Source organism: Palaemon carinicauda, chromosome 40, assembly GCF_036898095.1.
Source record: "Palaemon carinicauda isolate YSFRI2023 chromosome 40, ASM3689809v2, whole genome shotgun sequence".
In the NCBI taxonomy this organism is placed as follows: Eukaryota; Metazoa; Arthropoda; class Malacostraca; order Decapoda; family Palaemonidae; genus Palaemon; species Palaemon carinicauda.
Genome location: NC_090764.1, coordinates 16,202,377 through 16,219,866, shown reverse-complemented (window position 1 = coordinate 16,219,866; position 17,490 = coordinate 16,202,377). Strand labels below are relative to the sequence as shown.

At 36.2% G+C, this 17,490-nt stretch overlaps 1 protein-coding gene across 10 annotated transcripts in view; it reads left to right on the top strand.

The window, feature by feature from the left end:
- The window catches only part of nuf (rab11 family-interacting protein nuf), a 401,721-nt gene that overhangs the window by 282,121 nt on the left and 102,110 nt on the right, over positions 1 to 17,490 (top strand). For 7 of the 10 annotated variants that reach the window (XM_068363353.1, XM_068363351.1, XM_068363350.1 and 4 more), the window contains one exon: positions 9,549 to 9,599. The exons of 2 other annotated variants lie outside the window; for them this stretch is intronic. In XM_068363353.1, the coding sequence (XP_068219454.1) occupies positions 9,549 to 9,599 (51 nt within the window). The remainder of the gene's footprint in view (positions 1 to 9,548; positions 9,600 to 17,490) is intronic. One more of the 10 variants, XM_068363347.1, reaches the window with a different exon arrangement.

Here is a 17,490-nt window from a genome sequence, read left to right as displayed (position 1 = left end):
ACTTATTAAATGAATATTTTTTAGTAGATATTTTATGAAAGATTTTCTTTGAATAGTCTTCGTACTGTTTCAAAGATGAACTAACGTTTAGTTTATTTATGCTACGCAGTTTGCGCTCTATCGTTACGATAGAGAGAGAGAGAATCACGGTTTCACTTTGCAGAAAGAGTAAATCGATTCTGACGTTTTGTTCATTCTTCTTTCAAACTTAAATGTTTTAAATACTATTTTAAAGGAACTTGTTAATTGAAAAACCTTTCAGTTTTTTCCTTTGGTCAAATAACCTGTTTATTGACAAAAGGTAAGTGGGCTCTTCTCTTCGGTGCGAAATCAAGAGAGAGAGAGAAAGAGAGAGAGAGAGAGAGAGACTGAGAGAGAGAGAGGACGTTCCGATCTTTATTCTCGTCCCAAGCGAGTAACGTTGTTCTCTAGTCAGTTTTTTTTTACTCTCGTCCCTAGTCTCTTTACGGGGAGAAAGGATAAAACGTTTTAGTTTTTATTATCGTCCCAAGGTACTGTACGGTGAGAGATTGAAAACGTAGTTTTGAATGAACTAGTGTTTAGTCTCCTTCCCAGCCACTGATCTTTTTATCTTAATATATGTTTACTGTTTTTTGCTGGTATTAATGTGCTTACATTATACGACTGATTTCGCAATTATAACCTTTTGATGAGGGTAGAATTGCGTGCTTCAGGTAGAAATCAGTTTTATTCATACCTAATGTGAATTGTTGTAAAATTCGATTTCAGTGAAGTAAGTGCAAAACAGAAAATCGTAGTGATAAAGTGATAATTGCGCAAAGTGTTATCAGTGTTGCGACCGAGGGTTCGTCTGTTCGTGCCTGTCGTTCGCCTAGTCCGAGACCTCTTGCAAGCTCCCAAGCCCAGGGGAGAAGTAATGTCGTACGACTTATGGGTTCGAGAGGACTTGATCAGCGAACAGACGTTCCCTCTATGGTTTCAGGCGTGTCTCATCAACACCGCCCCTACCATAAGATGAGCAAGACGATTTTCTCCTCGTCATCCGAAGGCTTTTCGCATAAGAAACCGTGGAACAAGGTTTCGAGGCCCTTTAAGCGAAAGTCAGTCCTTTCAGGACAGGTCCAGCGTCCTAGTTGTAACCATTAGGACAGCTCTGACCCTATGCAGTCATCGGAAGACTGCTCGCCGCCTAAACAAAAGCGTAACACAGGCTCCGAGAGTCTTTTTGTAGGCAAGGTTTTGCAGTCACAGACGTTACCCTCGTCTCTTACCGCAACCATTCCCGTTGATCCTAAATGGGTTGTACGGCAAGACATGCAGAATAAGCTTGCCTCTCTTATGGAGGACTATTCTGTTGAGCAGGTTCACGATGATCCTCGCCTCTTAGCTGATCGAGATCTTGGCCGTCAGCCGCCCAAACGAGCCTTTGCTCGTCCTGTTGACATTGACGTTACAAAGTCATGTCAATCGTGTTTTGTAGAGCCTCACTCGATGCAGTCCCGTGTTGACTCTCAGCCGCTTGTGGACGTTCAGCCGCTGCCGCTTGCTCTTGTTGACGTTCAGGACGTTCACCAACCAGTATAGTTGACTTGTTTTGACGTTGAGCGTCAAGCACCGCAGTCAAGAGTTGTTTTGACTGCTCAGTCTAAGCAGCCAAGGCAGTCTCGAGTTGACGTCGAACGTCCTCCCGCACCTGTTGTTGTTACTGGTCAGTCCTTTAAGCAGTTACATGACATAGCGTCCGTGACTGCTACTGTTGCTCCTTTGCGTGTGGACTCTGCTTGTCAAGCATTGCCACCACGGCAGGTCTCTCCCTTGCTTGAGACTCGGCTATTGTCGGACAAGGTTCCTTCAGATGAGGAAGTTGCTGATCCCCCTCCTACTGATATTCCCTTGAGGACTCTGTCAGACGGAGAGGAGCCTAAAGCTGCTCAGCCCTCTATGGACTTTAAATAAATCATGCTGATTTTTAAGGATCTTTGTCCGGATCTTTTTGTAACTGCTGCTCCTCGTTCGCCTAAACGTCAGAGTTTACACTAGGCCTAGCTACTTCGAAGCCGTTGTTTTATAAGCTAGTGCTCTCTCGCTCTTCTAAGAGAGCTTTACGTTTGCTAGGCGACTGGTTAATCACCAGGAGGAGTTTGGGGGAGACAGCCTTTGCTTTCCCTACTTTTAAGCTGGCTTATAGAGCGAGAGTCTGATATGACACGGGAGAAGTTCTCGGCTTGGGAGTTCCTGCCTCTGCCCAGATAGACTTCTCAAACCTCATAGACTCTCCCTGGCGCCTGGCCATGAGACGCTCCAAGATTTTATGGTCGACTTCAGAGCTAGACCATCTCCTGTTAGGAGTTTTTTTCGAGCGTTTGAAGTTTTGCTGTACAATTATTTCATGCATAAACAAGGCTTTCAGGGATGGCTCCAATGATCTGACAGCCACGTTCTCTGCAGGAACAAGTCCCTCAGGGATGGCTCCAATGATCTGGCAGCCATGTTCACTGCAGGAGTACGTAAGAGGCAAGTGCGCTCAATGTGTTCATTGTCAAGACAAACTTCACGATGAAGTCTACCAGGCTGTCTTGACAGCCTTAATGGAAGGCGACTGGATGGTCTCTCTCGACCTTCAGGAGGCATACTTCCACATTCCTATACACCCAGATTCCCAACCGTTTCTGAGGTTTGTTTACAGGAATGTGGGGTACCAGTTTCGAGCCCTGTGCTTTGGCCTCAGTCCTGCTCCTCTCGTGTTTACGAGGCTCATGAGGAATGTGGCAAAATCCCTCCATCTATCGGGGATCCGAGCCTCCCTGTACTTGGACGACTGGCTTCTCAGAGCATCGTCCAGTCTTCGCTGTCTGCAGGATCTACATTGGACGTTGAGTCTGGCCAGGGAGTTGGGACTTTTGGTCAACCTAAAAGTCCCAACTGATCCCATCCCAGATTATTCTATATTTGGGGATGGAGATTCGCAGTCCAGTTTTTTCGGGCTTTTCCGTCTGCCACCCGAATAGAACAAGCCCTGCTCGAAGTCCAACTAATGCTGAAAAGAGAACGTTTGTTCAGTCAGGAGTTGGAACAGTCTCGTAGGGACTCTCTCATCCCTGGAGCAGTTTGTCTCACTAGGGAGACTACACCTTCTGCCTCTCCGGTTCCATCTAGCCTCTCACTGGAACTAGGACAAGACGTTAGAGACGGTATCATTCCCAGTCTCCGAACCAGTAAAGGCATGCCTGAAATGGTGGGACAGCAATATCAGTGTGAGAGAGGGACTATCCCTTGCAGTCAAGAACCCAAACCACGTGTTGTTCTCAGACGCGTCGGATTTGGGTTGGGGTGCGACCCTGGACGGTCGGGAATGCTCGGGTCTGTGGACCTCAAGTCAGAAGAGCATGCACATCAACGGCAAGGAGCTATTAGCAGTCCACTTGGCCTTGATGATATTCGAAAGCTTCTTCGAAACTAAGTGGTAGAGGTCAACTCAGACAACACCACAGCTTTAGCGTACATCTCCAAGCAAGGAGGCACACACTCCTTCACGCTGCTCGAGATCGCAAGGGACCTTCTCTTATGGTCAAGAAATCGAGGCATCTCCCTGTTGACGAGATTCATCCAGGGGGACTTGAACGTTTTGGCAGACTGTCTCAGTCGGAGGGGTCAGGTGATACCCACGGAATGGACCCTCCACAAGGACGTGGGCAAGAGTCTTTGGGCTACTTGGGGTCAACCCACCATAGACCTCTTTGCCTCCTCGTTGACCAAAAGGTTACCAATCTATTGCTCTCCAGTCCTAGATACAGAAGCAATCCACATAGACGCGTTTCTACTGGATTGGTCTCTTCTGGACTTATATGCATTCCCACCATTCAAGATAGTCAACAAGGTACTGCAGAAGTTCGCCTCTCACGAAGGGGCAAGGTTGACGTTGGTTGCTACCCTCTGGCCCGCGAGAGAGTGGTTCACCGAGGTACTTCAATGGCTGGTAGACTTTCCAAGAAGTCTTCCTCTAAGGGTAGATCTGTTACGTCAGCCCCACGTAAAGAATGTCCATCAAAGCCTCCCCGCTCTTCGTCTGACTTCCTTCAGACTATCGAAAGACTCTCAAGAGCTCGAGGCTTTTCGAAGGAGGCAGCCATTGCGATTGCAAGAGCGAGGAGAGCTTCTACCATTAGAGTACACCAGTCGAAGTGGGAAGTCTTTCGAGACTGGTGCAAGTCAGCATCTGTGTCCTCGTCCAGTACCTCTGTAGCCCAAATCGCAGATTTTCTTTTACATCTGAGAAAGGTTCGCTCCCTTTCAGCTCCCACGATTAAGGGCTACAGGAGCATGTTGGTTTCGGTCTTTCGACATAGAGGCTTAGATCTTTCCAACAATAAAGATCTCCAAGATCTCCTTAAGTCTTTCGAGACCTCTAAGGAACGTCGTTTGGCAACTCCTGGATGGAATTTAGACGTGGTCCTAAGGTTCCTCATGTCAGACAGGTTTGAGCCATTACATTCAGCCTCCCTGAAGGATCTCACCCTCAAGACACTTTTCCTAGTGTGCTTGGCTTCGGCTAAAAGGGTCAGTGAACTTCATGCCTTCAGTAAGAACATCGGCTTTTCTACAGAAAAAGCCACTTGTTCACTTCAACTTGGTTTCCTGGCCAAAAATGAACTGCCTTCTCGTCCTTGGCCTAAATCTTTTGATATTCCTTGCTTATCAGAGATCGTAGGCAATGAACTGAAAAGAGTATTATGTCCTGTTAGAGCTCTTAAGTTCTATTTAGCTCGTACTAAGTCATTACAAGGTAAATCTGAGGCATTATGGTGCTCAGTTAAGAAACCATCATTGCCTATGTCAAAGGATGCTTTGTCATATTTTATCAGATTTTTAATACGAGAAGCTCATTCTCACTTGAATGAGAAAGACCGATGTTTGCTTAAGGTTAAGACGCACGAAGTTAGAGCTATAGCAACCTCCGTGGCCTTCAAGCAAAATAAATCTCTGCAAAGTATTATGGACGCGACTTTTTGGAGAAGCAAGTCAGTGTTCGCGTCATTTTACTTAAAAGATGTCCAGACTCTTTACGAGGACTGCTACACACTGGGTCCATTCATTGCAGCGAGTGCAGTAGTGGGTGAGGGTCCTACCACTACATTACCCTAATTCCAATATCCTTTTTAATCTGTCTCTTGAAATGTTTTTAATATTGTTTTTTGGGTTGTACGGAAGGCTAAGAAGCCTTTCGCATCCTGATTGATTTGGCGGGTGGTCAAAGTCATTTCTTGAGAGCGCCCAGATTAGGGGTTTGATGAGGTCCTGTTGTATGGGTTGCAGCCCTTAATACTTCAGCTCTTGGGAATCTTTCAGCATCCTAAGAGGATCGCTGGGCTTCGTGAGGAAGACAGACTAATAAGGCAGAGTAATCGTCTAAGTCGACTTCCTTACCAGGTACCTTTATATATTTGGGTTTTGTTATGATATAACTGTCAAAAACTCTAAGCATATACGCTGTATACTTAATTAACTCTGGTCTCTACCCACCACCATGGGTGTGAATCAGCTATTATATATTCACCGGCTAAGTTAAATATTTAAAAATGATATTTTAATTATAAAATAAATTTTTGAATATACTTACCTGGTGAATATATAAATTAAAGGCCCCCCCTTCCTCCCCGATAGAGACCCAGCGGGATGAGAAAAATTGGGTCTGTTTACATGTATATGCGGTATCTGGCCGATAGTTGGCGCTAGTGGGCACACCCGCAACCTTCATAGCGATCGCTCGCGAGTTTTTGTGTGTTTTTTCTGTCGAGCCGCCAGAGGCTCAGCTATTATATATTCACCGGGTAAGTATATTCAAAAATTTATTTTATAATTAAAATATCATTTTAAAAAATCAGTTAATATGAATGTTAGATTTTACTAGATAATCTGACAAGTACAGTACTTAACTATCTTTATACATCTACCTTCTTTTTTATTAGAAATATTAAAAAGGGCAACTAGTTTTTTTTTTTTTTTTTTTTTTTTAATTCCTCGAAAATTTTTGATCTTCAGTTTTTATGGTCTCCAAATACTAGTTGTGTTTGGAATGTTGCACCGTAGTTTCAGACTAACATTCCTTAATGTTTGTTGCACTTAACCAATAGCATTTTTCTTTTTAAATCTTTGTAAATTACTGTTGTATATTGTCATTACTGTTTTTTTTTTTTTTTTTTTAATTTGGAAGGGTTTTGTTCCAATGATTTTTTCTTTGCTATATGTTTCTGTGTGCATTTTGAAGTTTCATGCATCATCAGTAAGATTTGTTTTATATGTCTTTGAAGTCCATTTCCTCACTATGATGTACTGTAGCCCACTTTTGTCATCCACTACAAAGATGGCTTTCTTTTGTAAGAAATGCCATGTTGTCAGTTTATGTGATAGATCATGCTGTAATTAGCCTTCACAAGAGTAACCTGACTTAGGTTAAAATTATTCAGTACTGCAAAATTGGATATTTGTTGAATAAATTGATTTTGTTGTTTGGAGTGAAATTTGGATCAAAATAAGTAGTCTATGCTTTCTAATAACTTAACTGTTTGAATTTCAATAATGAATAATTTTACTTGGGTAAAGATAGATTATTTTAAGATTTTTTGAAGTCTTTATTCTTATATTAGACTCATACAGTAAAGTAAATTTTAATGAAATATTTCTGTAATGAAATGAGGTTAATATTCATATACTGTACATACTAAAATATGTAAGATTTATTGTTTCATTGTGATATACTGTATGTAATACAGAAATAATTCAATTTGAAAAGGGGTTAAACATAGGATTGGGAGTTAAAGAGTTAGAATTTACTATTTGTCCAAGTTAGAGAAACTGAGTGACTTGTTGGGAAGAGACTAAAAGACTGTGCAGGGCAGTTCAAATAGGAAAGTCAAATAGCCTCTTGATGTTTTGAATGTAGTTCACTGCTCAAGGCGTATCTTTCGTATGGGGTGAATTAGGTAATATGTTTTGATTTTTTTTTGCCATGAATACTGAGAGAAATTATGAAATTGAACTTATTACATTGGGTTGCTTGGAAATATGTGAATATCTGTCAATAGTTTTGTAAATGGTACAATATTCTTAGAGGTCTTTAAAACTTCCTTTTTCTAGCACTTCAAGTTTCATAAATAGTTTTATTGCTTTCTTTAGGCATTTATTGTTCTCATTCGAAAAACTGCATAATACACCTGCATTAGTATTTGTTTCATTTACAAAAATATACCGTAGTTTAGTTGAAGGATAGAAAAGAAAATGGAAATCAGGCTTTATATCCAGTAACCATATACTGTACAGTAGTACCTTGGGTTATGAGTTTGATTCGTTTCTGGTGCAATCTCACAACGTAAAGTGCTCTTATCCCAATACAACTTTCCATTTTGAAGATAAAGGAAATCACTTGATACGTTCCACACATCCATAAATACAAATTTACTCATTTTTAATTGTTGGCTTCCAAAATTAATACATACATACATACATACATATACCAAGGCACTTCCCCCAATTTTGGGGGGTAGTCGACATCAACAAAGAAAGAAAAACAAAAAGGGGACCTCTACTCTCTACGTTCCTCCCAGCCTAACAAGGGACTCAATAAAGAAGAGGATCTGTGATAATCACAGAGAGATTGCAATAAAGAAAAGAAATAATTGACAAATTAATTCTCACTTGACCTTTGAGGAGAGGCGTAGATGGCTTGTTGAGGAGGAGGTGGTGGTGGTGGTTACTGCTTTGAAAGAGAGTCTCACTCCATGAGGACTTCTGGTAATATATTAGGAGTTCACTATCACAGACTAAATCTCTTAACTTACACTTTATGGACACTTTTTTCCCTAATTTTACACTTGCATTCAATTTTCACAAGGAAACCATCTGGAGATGACTGCTATTGCCTTTTTTTTAAAATGGCATTGAAATGAGGTCTTGCATTTACAATAAATAGATTCACTGCTCGCCCCACTGAAGCTTTATCTGGGTGAACTTGTCATGAACAATGCTGGGGTGATGTATGGGCACTGAGTGGCAGCTTTCTGCACATCGTGTGACAGTCTCGTTCGTACTTGTACATGAAAAATGCCCGTACTGTACAAAATATTTTCTTGGAGGCGAACGTAATACTCTTAACCCAATTCAAATTTTTATGCTCACATTCCAATTTTCTCATATTCAAAGTTACTTGTAGCCCAAGGTACTATTACAGTAGTGAACTGTATTAAAATGATAATGAGCCTTAGGTCTTTATTAATGAAAGTAAGATTTCAGATACTGTAGTATCTGTTAAGTTTTTCAGTATTTTGTATTTTATACATAAAGGGGTTAAATATATGTTTTGGATCGTTATTTGATTGAAAAATACACTACTTGAATATAGGGTAGGTATAGTACCAGTACAACTTTTTATATTTGTCTTCTTAGTATTATTATAGTCTGGATAAGTAGTAGCTATTTCCCATTAGTGAATGAAATTTAAATTTAATGATCTTTTTTTATTTTGAGTGAGCAATTAGGCATATTGGAAACAAAACTTTAATGAAATAAAGTGGTATTTAGGATATTTTGATTTTTTATTATGATGATAGTGTTAAGTACAATGAAATAGTATGTGTACTATTTGTGCAATACAGTACAGTATATCAAAATTATTTACTCAACTTAAAATGGGTATTTTTATATTTTGTTGAATGTTGCTTTAAATGGAAACAATATTCCAAATAGACAATATTTATTGTGGCGGAATCTAGAGAAGTTTTCTCTTGTTTGTATAGAAATTTTAAAGCTTTACAAAATAATTCTTAATGCTTTTAAATGAAATTTTCTTTAAATTTTGACTTATTTCTTCATAGTTTTGTATATTTAACCAGACATAAAGCATAGTAATGTACTCTTGACAGTTCTACCCCGACGGTTTACTTTATCTTCCTTTTTCTTGCATTACTTTCGTCTTATGTTTTTCGGATTTTAATATTTCCAAATTTGGGTGAAAATAATGGTGCCTGTAATACTTACTTCTTTTGCTATATTATCTTCTAATTGCATAACATTGGATAATGTTAAATTCTGCTGTTGGGAGCTTTCTTGTTTATGGTCATTCTTCCTTCTTATTACACTTGTGAAATTGGAATTTTGATTGTGTCAGTTTTATTGATATGCTAAATACAGCTTGATTAGATAAAATATAAAATATTTTCATGAAATTCTTTTTAAATGTTTTGCTGTCACTTCCTGTAAGAAATGTTTACGATTTAGTGTATGGTGTAATGGTTCATTTGACTAAAGATAATCTAGCCTTAAATTTTCATCCTAATTGAATGAATCATTATTAAAAGTCTATGATAGAATTAGAATACTTTACTAGGCATGGATTCCACTTGTGACTGGTACCTTGTCAAGAAGAAAGCAAATGATTTTGCACCCTTTATCAAAGTAACATAAAAGTTTCCTTCCCTGACAATATAATTTTCGCCTATCTAGAAAAAAAGTCTTGCCATAGAAGATCTGTCATTTGCTTCACACTGAAAATGTTTTTCTCCCTCTTTCTTCAGTAGCACACAGGAGAAAATCGTGGCCCCTCGTCGTTGGGGTTCATTCCGACAGTAAGCACCCTCATCTTTTTGTCCATTTTGGTGATGGGATGTTTCTGTAATGTTGTGTTTTACCCTAATGCACTTCTTTTAGTTTGTTCTGTTTAGAATTTTCTCGTAGAGGAGCATTTCTTTTTTATCTACAGTACTTGTTTATGTGGATGCTTGCGTTGTAGTTGTAGTTATGAGATTTTGCATTTTTCGTGGAATGTATCTACAGTAATTGATTTTGTACCGTGTGTGTACCACCTTTTTCCCTATGATATTGTTATTGGTAGGTACTTGAGTATAGATTGAGTTATGAATTTTCTGCTTTTAGTAGCAACTGATTAAGAGCGTCATCAGTAGATGTCTTCTGTTTAGAAAAATAAGCTATATTTGAGCCCCCTTATTTTATCTAGGTAGCTTAAGATCCATTAGTTGTTTTCATTGCTTAAGTCCATTGCTTCATACTTTGCAATTCTGAGGGTTTAAATATGTTTTAGTATAAATTCTAAGTTTTTTTTTTATAAACAACTGACAAGAATATGACAATCACTTTAAGAATAATCAAATAAAATCAGATAAAGTATTGCATTCTGCAGTCATCTCCTATAATTGTCAATTTAGTTAAATACCTTGTTTTTAAACTTAGGTAAATCACAGATTATTTAAATTAGATTAGAAATGTTTTAGACGTTGATTTTTCCTCAATCAATGGTGGGAAGCTATTTTTACCTTAAAGGTAAATAGAATTGTAGTTCCTAATTAGCAAGTACAGTCGTACGTTTATACATGATAAGAAAAGGATTTTTTTCTTGTGAAGTTGAAGCTTATAAATATAAAACCTAGGTTAAGGTGATTAGTCATATTAATTGCCATTTATATATAATATGATATGCAATACTGCACATGAACCTGGAAAGTGTCATTGTAATGTGAATCTTGGCAGATTTGGAGCTTCATTAATAGTTTTATACATTTTAGTACGCTGAAGTTTGACTGCAATTTCAATTGATTTTGCTCAACATACATTTCATAATGTTCGAAAAAATTTAGATAGTGGCTTCAGAAAGGAGTGGCTGCAATATTCTAAAATTTCTTTTTAAGGAAACATTAAATCTGGAAAGTTTTGGGTTAAATATAATGTATTTAACAAATTCAGTATGTAGTTATTGGGCGATTCCTTTTCTGTGATTGCAGCTCTTTCATTGTGAAATAATGTTTGATATTTTTTTTCTATTTGGTCTATAAGAAAAAATGCGCCTCTTTCAAGTAATTTCACATGCAGATCTACTTTATAACTAGATGGAATTGTATTCATATTCTGAACACAATGCCTTATAAGCTACACTTCAAGGAATGACCGTTCTTGTCAGCATTTTATGAACAAATAAATCATGTGTTAATCTTCAGCTAGAGAATGAAGAACATTTTACTTAAAGTTATACAACTAGTCCATTCCTTTGGACTTTTAATTACTGTATGACATAAAAAAAGATAATTTTTTAGCCAATGTTAACCAAATCATAGTTGGCTGTATGTTTCTATTTAGTATCACAAGTATTTGTTACAATGTAGATTTTTTTTTTTTTAGATTCTGAAAGATCATCTTACAGTGGTTTTATATTGGTGATCAAATAAGAGATATGCTCATATTAGTATAAATATATAGGAGAAGAATTTTTTTATGTACTCTATAGTACTGTACATTTATTTTGAGCTTATTTTAAAGTATACATTAGTGTTTTTTTGTGATTATGCATGGTATTAGAGGAGAAAATATATTAGATACTGAATTAAGTAGTGTTTGTGTGCTGCAGTCTTTGCATTACAAAAGGCAACCTTGGTTGTGTTTAGGTATCAATATTCAATATATTTCCATTTTAATGTATTTGATTGAAGTTCTTTTAAGAATTAAGGTAAGTGACATTTAGCAAGAAATAGTGGCCTTTCCTATCAATGTTTGAGTATTGTGACTTCTTTGCATAATTTGCAACGAATATTGTATACAGTGAGCTTTGAATGTATGCTACAGGCATATTACCTTCATTATTTATCTGTAAATGCATTGCCTATGCTATTAGCTTCTGCTTGCTGAGTACCATGGTATTGTACAGGTGAGTACTGTAGATATTGAAAGAATATTGTTATTTAACTGATCAACATGGGTATAAACTATTTTTATGCAATGTTTCATCCTATGTATTATTTGTCTAAACAAGAGATGATGGTTAAAACAGTTGTATGGAGATTAGTTGGAAGAGTTGATTATGGAAGTTTGGAATATTTAGTGTCTCAAACATTTTTTTTTTTTCATTTTGAAGTTTTAAGATTATTACTGTATGCTTTGAAGACTGATTTTCTTTCTTTAAACTGTGGGTTGTGTGAAATTATTCTTAAACTGTATCGGCATATGTTTAGTTGAAGAGGGTGATTTGTGTTCATGAAAATTTTTTCAATTCATTAATGACGGAGCTCTTTAACACTTTAACCCCCAGGCTATTTGGAAATTTCCAACCCTTAACCCCCAGGGGGTTATTTTTTTCCCAGCACATTTTGCAGTATATATTTTTTTGATTGCTCTAACAGCCTTAATTTTTGTCATAGAGAGGTCAGGTTGGTCTCATTCTCTTGGAAAATGCCTGAATTTTTTCAAAAATTTTTCAAAAATATGAAAAAAGAAATTTTTATAGCATTTTTTTTTGCAAGGACGTACGGGTACGTCCATAGAGGTAAAGGGATGGCTTTTGTGAAACGAACCAGTACGTCCTTTGGGGGTAAAAGGGTTAATATAATTATGAAAAATTTTAGGGTGGCATTTTACACTATTTTTTTTTTCTAAATATTGAACATTTCATTAAGGTGTTTTTTTTATAATTTTTAATGATATTCTTTTTATATCAAATTGCTTTTGGATACTTCTATTGTGGTTGTCCCAGCGATTTTATTATAAAATGGTTAAAGATGGGATTAGGAAAAATTGGAAGGTGGATGGAGGTAAAGCTGTAGAATAATTGAAAACGTCTGTTGGCGATGGTTTCTGTAAAGTACTAGGAAAGTTAATTTGTGCATTTTATTGTGGAAACTAAGAACAGTACTGTATTAGTTTTATTATTATTATTACTAGGCTAGCTACAACCCTAGTTGGAAAAGCAGGATACCTCAAGCCTAGGACTCAGGCAGGAAAAGTAGCATAGTGAGGACAGGAAGTCAGAAAATAAATCGAATATATGAGAATTAATGAATGATACAAATAAATTATCATAATATCAGTAGCAACATGAAAATAGATCTGTAATATATAGAATATTAATAGACAGTTGTGAATCAGTTTACCATAAAATTATTTGCAGCAAGTTTTAAACTTTGAATGTACAGTGTTATTCATTGGATCAGCAAATGCAAAGCTTAATTAATGGGAACGGCTGTGGTTAAAGGGCTTTTTATTATGTTATCCAACAAGGTATATAACGGGTACCTTAGTTCTCAAATTTCAGAATGTAGATTAAGAAATTCTTGATCCCAAAAATCTCTCATAAGAATACATTTTTACAAGGTTTAGTGTATGGTATAGGACTGTAATACATAAAATCATAAAAAAAACAATGAAAAGCTGATATAGATTACAATCCAACTCAACTTTTTGCAAGGAGAGTTGATGATCTAAGTTGAAGATTGCAAGGAGAATTGTAATGGTTTATCGTGATTGTGGTTCTCACGACTTTTTTTGGCTTAAGACCATTACTGACCTTCAAAGGTTACATGATTTACATACAATTACAAAAGCAAAACAATGACAAAATAATTGAAAATGTTTTATAGTTGTTCACTGGGATATAGTCACTGTACATGTAAAATGGGTGTATAGTATTGCTGACTATTATCTCCATTTCAGCAGAATTAAGTAGTTGGCGATACTTTTCTAGACTAAAGATTTGTTTGTTGACTGAGACATTTTGTTCTCTAGTATACTGTACAGTATTATACTTAGTTTAAGGACCTTGTTGGAGATGGGAAGCTTCCTACTCCTTGGGGTCCACTGAAATTTATTTTAGGAATATTTTCTTCCCACTGGGGTGAGGATTTCTTTGTCCAGACCCTCTAATTTCGAAGGTACTGTATCTGAGTTGTACTAAGCACTCGTGTGCTTTTTCTCTTCTTGTGCTTATTCAACAGCCAACAACAACTAGGTACTAGGTACATCATATATTACTTGGATCTTGGGGGCATGTTGGAATTTAGACAATGTCCCCATTCTTTATTTTCTACCCTCATCTTGTATTGAAGATTGAACATTGGATATTCAGTATTTGAAGCGAGCACACTACTGCTACACTATTAGTCCATTGTACAGTACATGGAAAATTTAGAGAAGATGGGTTAGTGTCCATGTCAAATCTGAAATGATATTTTATTTTTAGTAGAGGTGCATAAAAGATATTAGGATTTAAAGGTAACCCTTTTCTTCAGTGGGATGAGAAAGATTAGTACTTAAGGTCAAGAATTTTGAGAGGCAATTCAGTGTCATAAAATGACACTAGGTTGAATTTTTATGTAGATTTTAGATATTTTTATCGATATTGTAATTGAGTACCTGGTTTGTCTTTCTAATACCAAATCAACATATCTAAAAATACAGTACAAAATATTAATGTGAACAGTGCATGGCACTTGGTTCATACTATATTTTTTATTATTGATTCACTGTTCATGATATTGGATCCATTATGTTTTTTATCCCATTGATTATAGAAATTTCCAATTTTTATAACTATTGATATTGGTTCCTCTTTTTTTTCATCCTCTATTGTGAGCAGTTTCTGCCACAGCCTGTTCTGATATTCCGTGCTTTGTGTCCTGCTTATTGATCAGACTACTTTATGAGCTGTGGGAATGCTGTCTATTATCAGCTTGGGTTGATTTATGATAGGAAGGAAAAAATGACAGTGTTCCTTTTACTGTATGCTGGTTAAAACATTTATCTTGTTAGGTTTTTACATCCTTTGTATTTTTCTTCAATTTTAATGAGGGATTATGAGAGTTTGAAAATAGAATACAACTCGCAGATTTTTTTTTTTAATTTCTTGTCTCAAATTTCATATCGAGTATGTGCTTTAATCAATTTCAGAGGAATTGTATAAAATGCTACTGCCTGTTTTTGTTCCTATCCAAATTTAGTTGAAGCTAAATCATTTATTGATACTACTCTTTAGTTCTTATTAAGGTTTTCTTCCCAATATGTTGTCTTTTTCACTCATTATGTTGATCACTGTTTGGTGGAGCCGTAGTGGTGAGCCCGTACCCAGGCATCTTTGTAAAAGCTGCCTGCATGTAACTTTTGATATTTACTCCTTGAAACTTCACAACTCTGCATTGCTTAGATTGGCGTTTTTTTCTTGTTATGCCAAGCTTTGAAATTATATTCTGATAACTTTCCATTTTTAAAGGTGGTTCATTTACTTTTTCCATGACTGAGATAATTATTTGGCTTGCTCACTTCATGTACTGTACCTTTGTAAAGAGAATCTTGAAAGTTTTTCAGTGGTTAACCAGTCTTGAGGCATTGTTTTGATCTTTTCATTCTATGGTTTGAGTAGTTTTCCTGTTTTGGTCTTCAGCTGCTGACTCTCATCTTAATTTGTTGGACAAAAACTTGGTCTATTAAATCTCTATCCCTGATCTGGTTATTAATCTCTGACACTTATTTATTTAGGTCTTTGTGCACATTACATAAGCATTTTCATGATTCTGACCATCCTTTTCCTTAAGATTATCCTATACTTTACAACCCTGTATGTAATACTATTTATGCATTCAATTCTGACAGTCTTGCTTCACCATCATAAGGCTCAATACTATTCAGTATTGTAGAGGTTTTGTTTTAATCTTGCTGTTGAATTGGTGGTACTTTAAAAGTTCAAACTTTTTGACATTAACAAATGTTTGTGTAAAAGACTTACAGTAGTGCATTTACCCATGCATATCCATGCATTCTCTAAAAGTAAGAATAGTGCAGTTACTGTCAGATTGCAGTGCTGTTGAAAAGAAAAAAATCGGAATAATAGAAAGTATTTTTGACAAAGTGACAGACTTTTCATTGTATGATTTTAGTAAATTAGTACTTTTCTTTAATTAATTGACATCGTTCTGGTAAGCATTTTAAATTCATTTCTATTTTGTCACCATTGCATTAGCCTCCTGGCTAATACAGTGGTAACGTGTTTGCTTAAATTTCACATGGCAGCAGATCGATCCCTGCCAGGGACCGTGAGTTTAATGCTGTTTACTGGGGAGACTACTTGTGTGGTCGGGTACCACAGTGGCGGGTTGGGTTTACCCGGCTGATGTTCTGGTGAGCATTGATTCTGATGAAACTTGAACTGAAACCAGACACCTTCAACCCTATAAATAAATATTAAGGGAATTATATCTAATGGTTTTTATATATTTTGCCAGGGCAGATTTCCTTTTTTTTGTGTGTTAGAATAAGAGACTTGTTTTTTCTCTGCATTTTCCTCAGTGAGTCCTAAGCTGAAAGGAGCCATTAAGTCACCAATAATATCACCTTTTAAAAAGAATGTGTTCGCTTTTATAAGAGATAACTCCTCGTTCAATAGATATTAAAGGGAATATATATATAATAGTGAAAGATGTGCGAGATAATCACAAGTGTTTTGACATTTCAATTTGTGTTCCTTCAGAGATTTAGGAAAAAGAATTAATCTGCTATTAAACAAGCACATTAGGGTTCCTTTATAGCATTGTGAAATTTCATGCAGGTGACGTATTACTTTGCTATGGTTATCCCTTCAATGTGGTCGTGCTTCTTAACCATGGATTACATATTACATTTTCTTGAGTGTCGGTAAACAGGGGTGACTACAATAATTGGGACAAGCTGTTTTTCAAGTAAACTCAGAAATTTCTAAGTAGTTGTTGTTATTATTATTATTATTATTATTATTATTATTATTATTATTATTATTATTATTATTATTATTATTATTATTATTATTATATAACAATGAAAATTGGATGTAGAAATTATTTTTAATTTTAGGATAAAACTTGCAATAATTTTGGAGGTAAATTGAATATTCTCGAGTACCAAGTTTCTTTTTGATGTACTCTATTGATTTTTAACCGTCGATTTAAAGTGATGTAATTTCCTGACAGTTTTGCACAGTGGCGATTGGTGCTTTGGGCTACAGTCCTCCAGATACCCACTGCCATTTGTAATGTTACTAATTTATTTTTAATACATTCCTAAGTAATTCGTTATTAAAACCAGTCACATAATGAATGCGAGCTGCAGCTGGTTATGTTTTAATCATAACCAGTGATAATGGCGGAAACTGTTTAGTGCTTTTCCATTTTGAATAAATTAAAATATGATTGGGTCCGGGTTGAGTACCATGGTGAATGGCAGACTAAATGCTTTAGAGTGATATCCATTTAAAATAGAATAATAGAAATAAAGATTTTTAAGGAAATATGAAACAACTGTACTATATTTACTTTCAAGTTATAGCTTACTGTATTACTACGAGCATCATCTTATCCATCCTTTCAACACCCAATACTACACCCTCAGTATCCTTTTCCTACTGCCATCCTTACTATCATGCCATGGGAATCCACTGAGGTACTTAATATTTGTGTATCCTAATGTCGTTTTACGTTTACTGTTCCTCTTATTTTATATTATATGTATTACGAGTCGCCACTGGTCTTGTATACATACGTGTTTGTCATATATTACTGTTTATTTCTTGTATTTCATTATTACATATTTATTCGATTCACCCTTTTAATATCAGGTACTATATTTGTTAATGATCATTCTCTCTCTCTCTCTCTCTCTCTCTCTCTCTCTCTCTCTCTCTCTCTCTCTCTCTCTCTCTCTCTCTCTCTCTCTCTC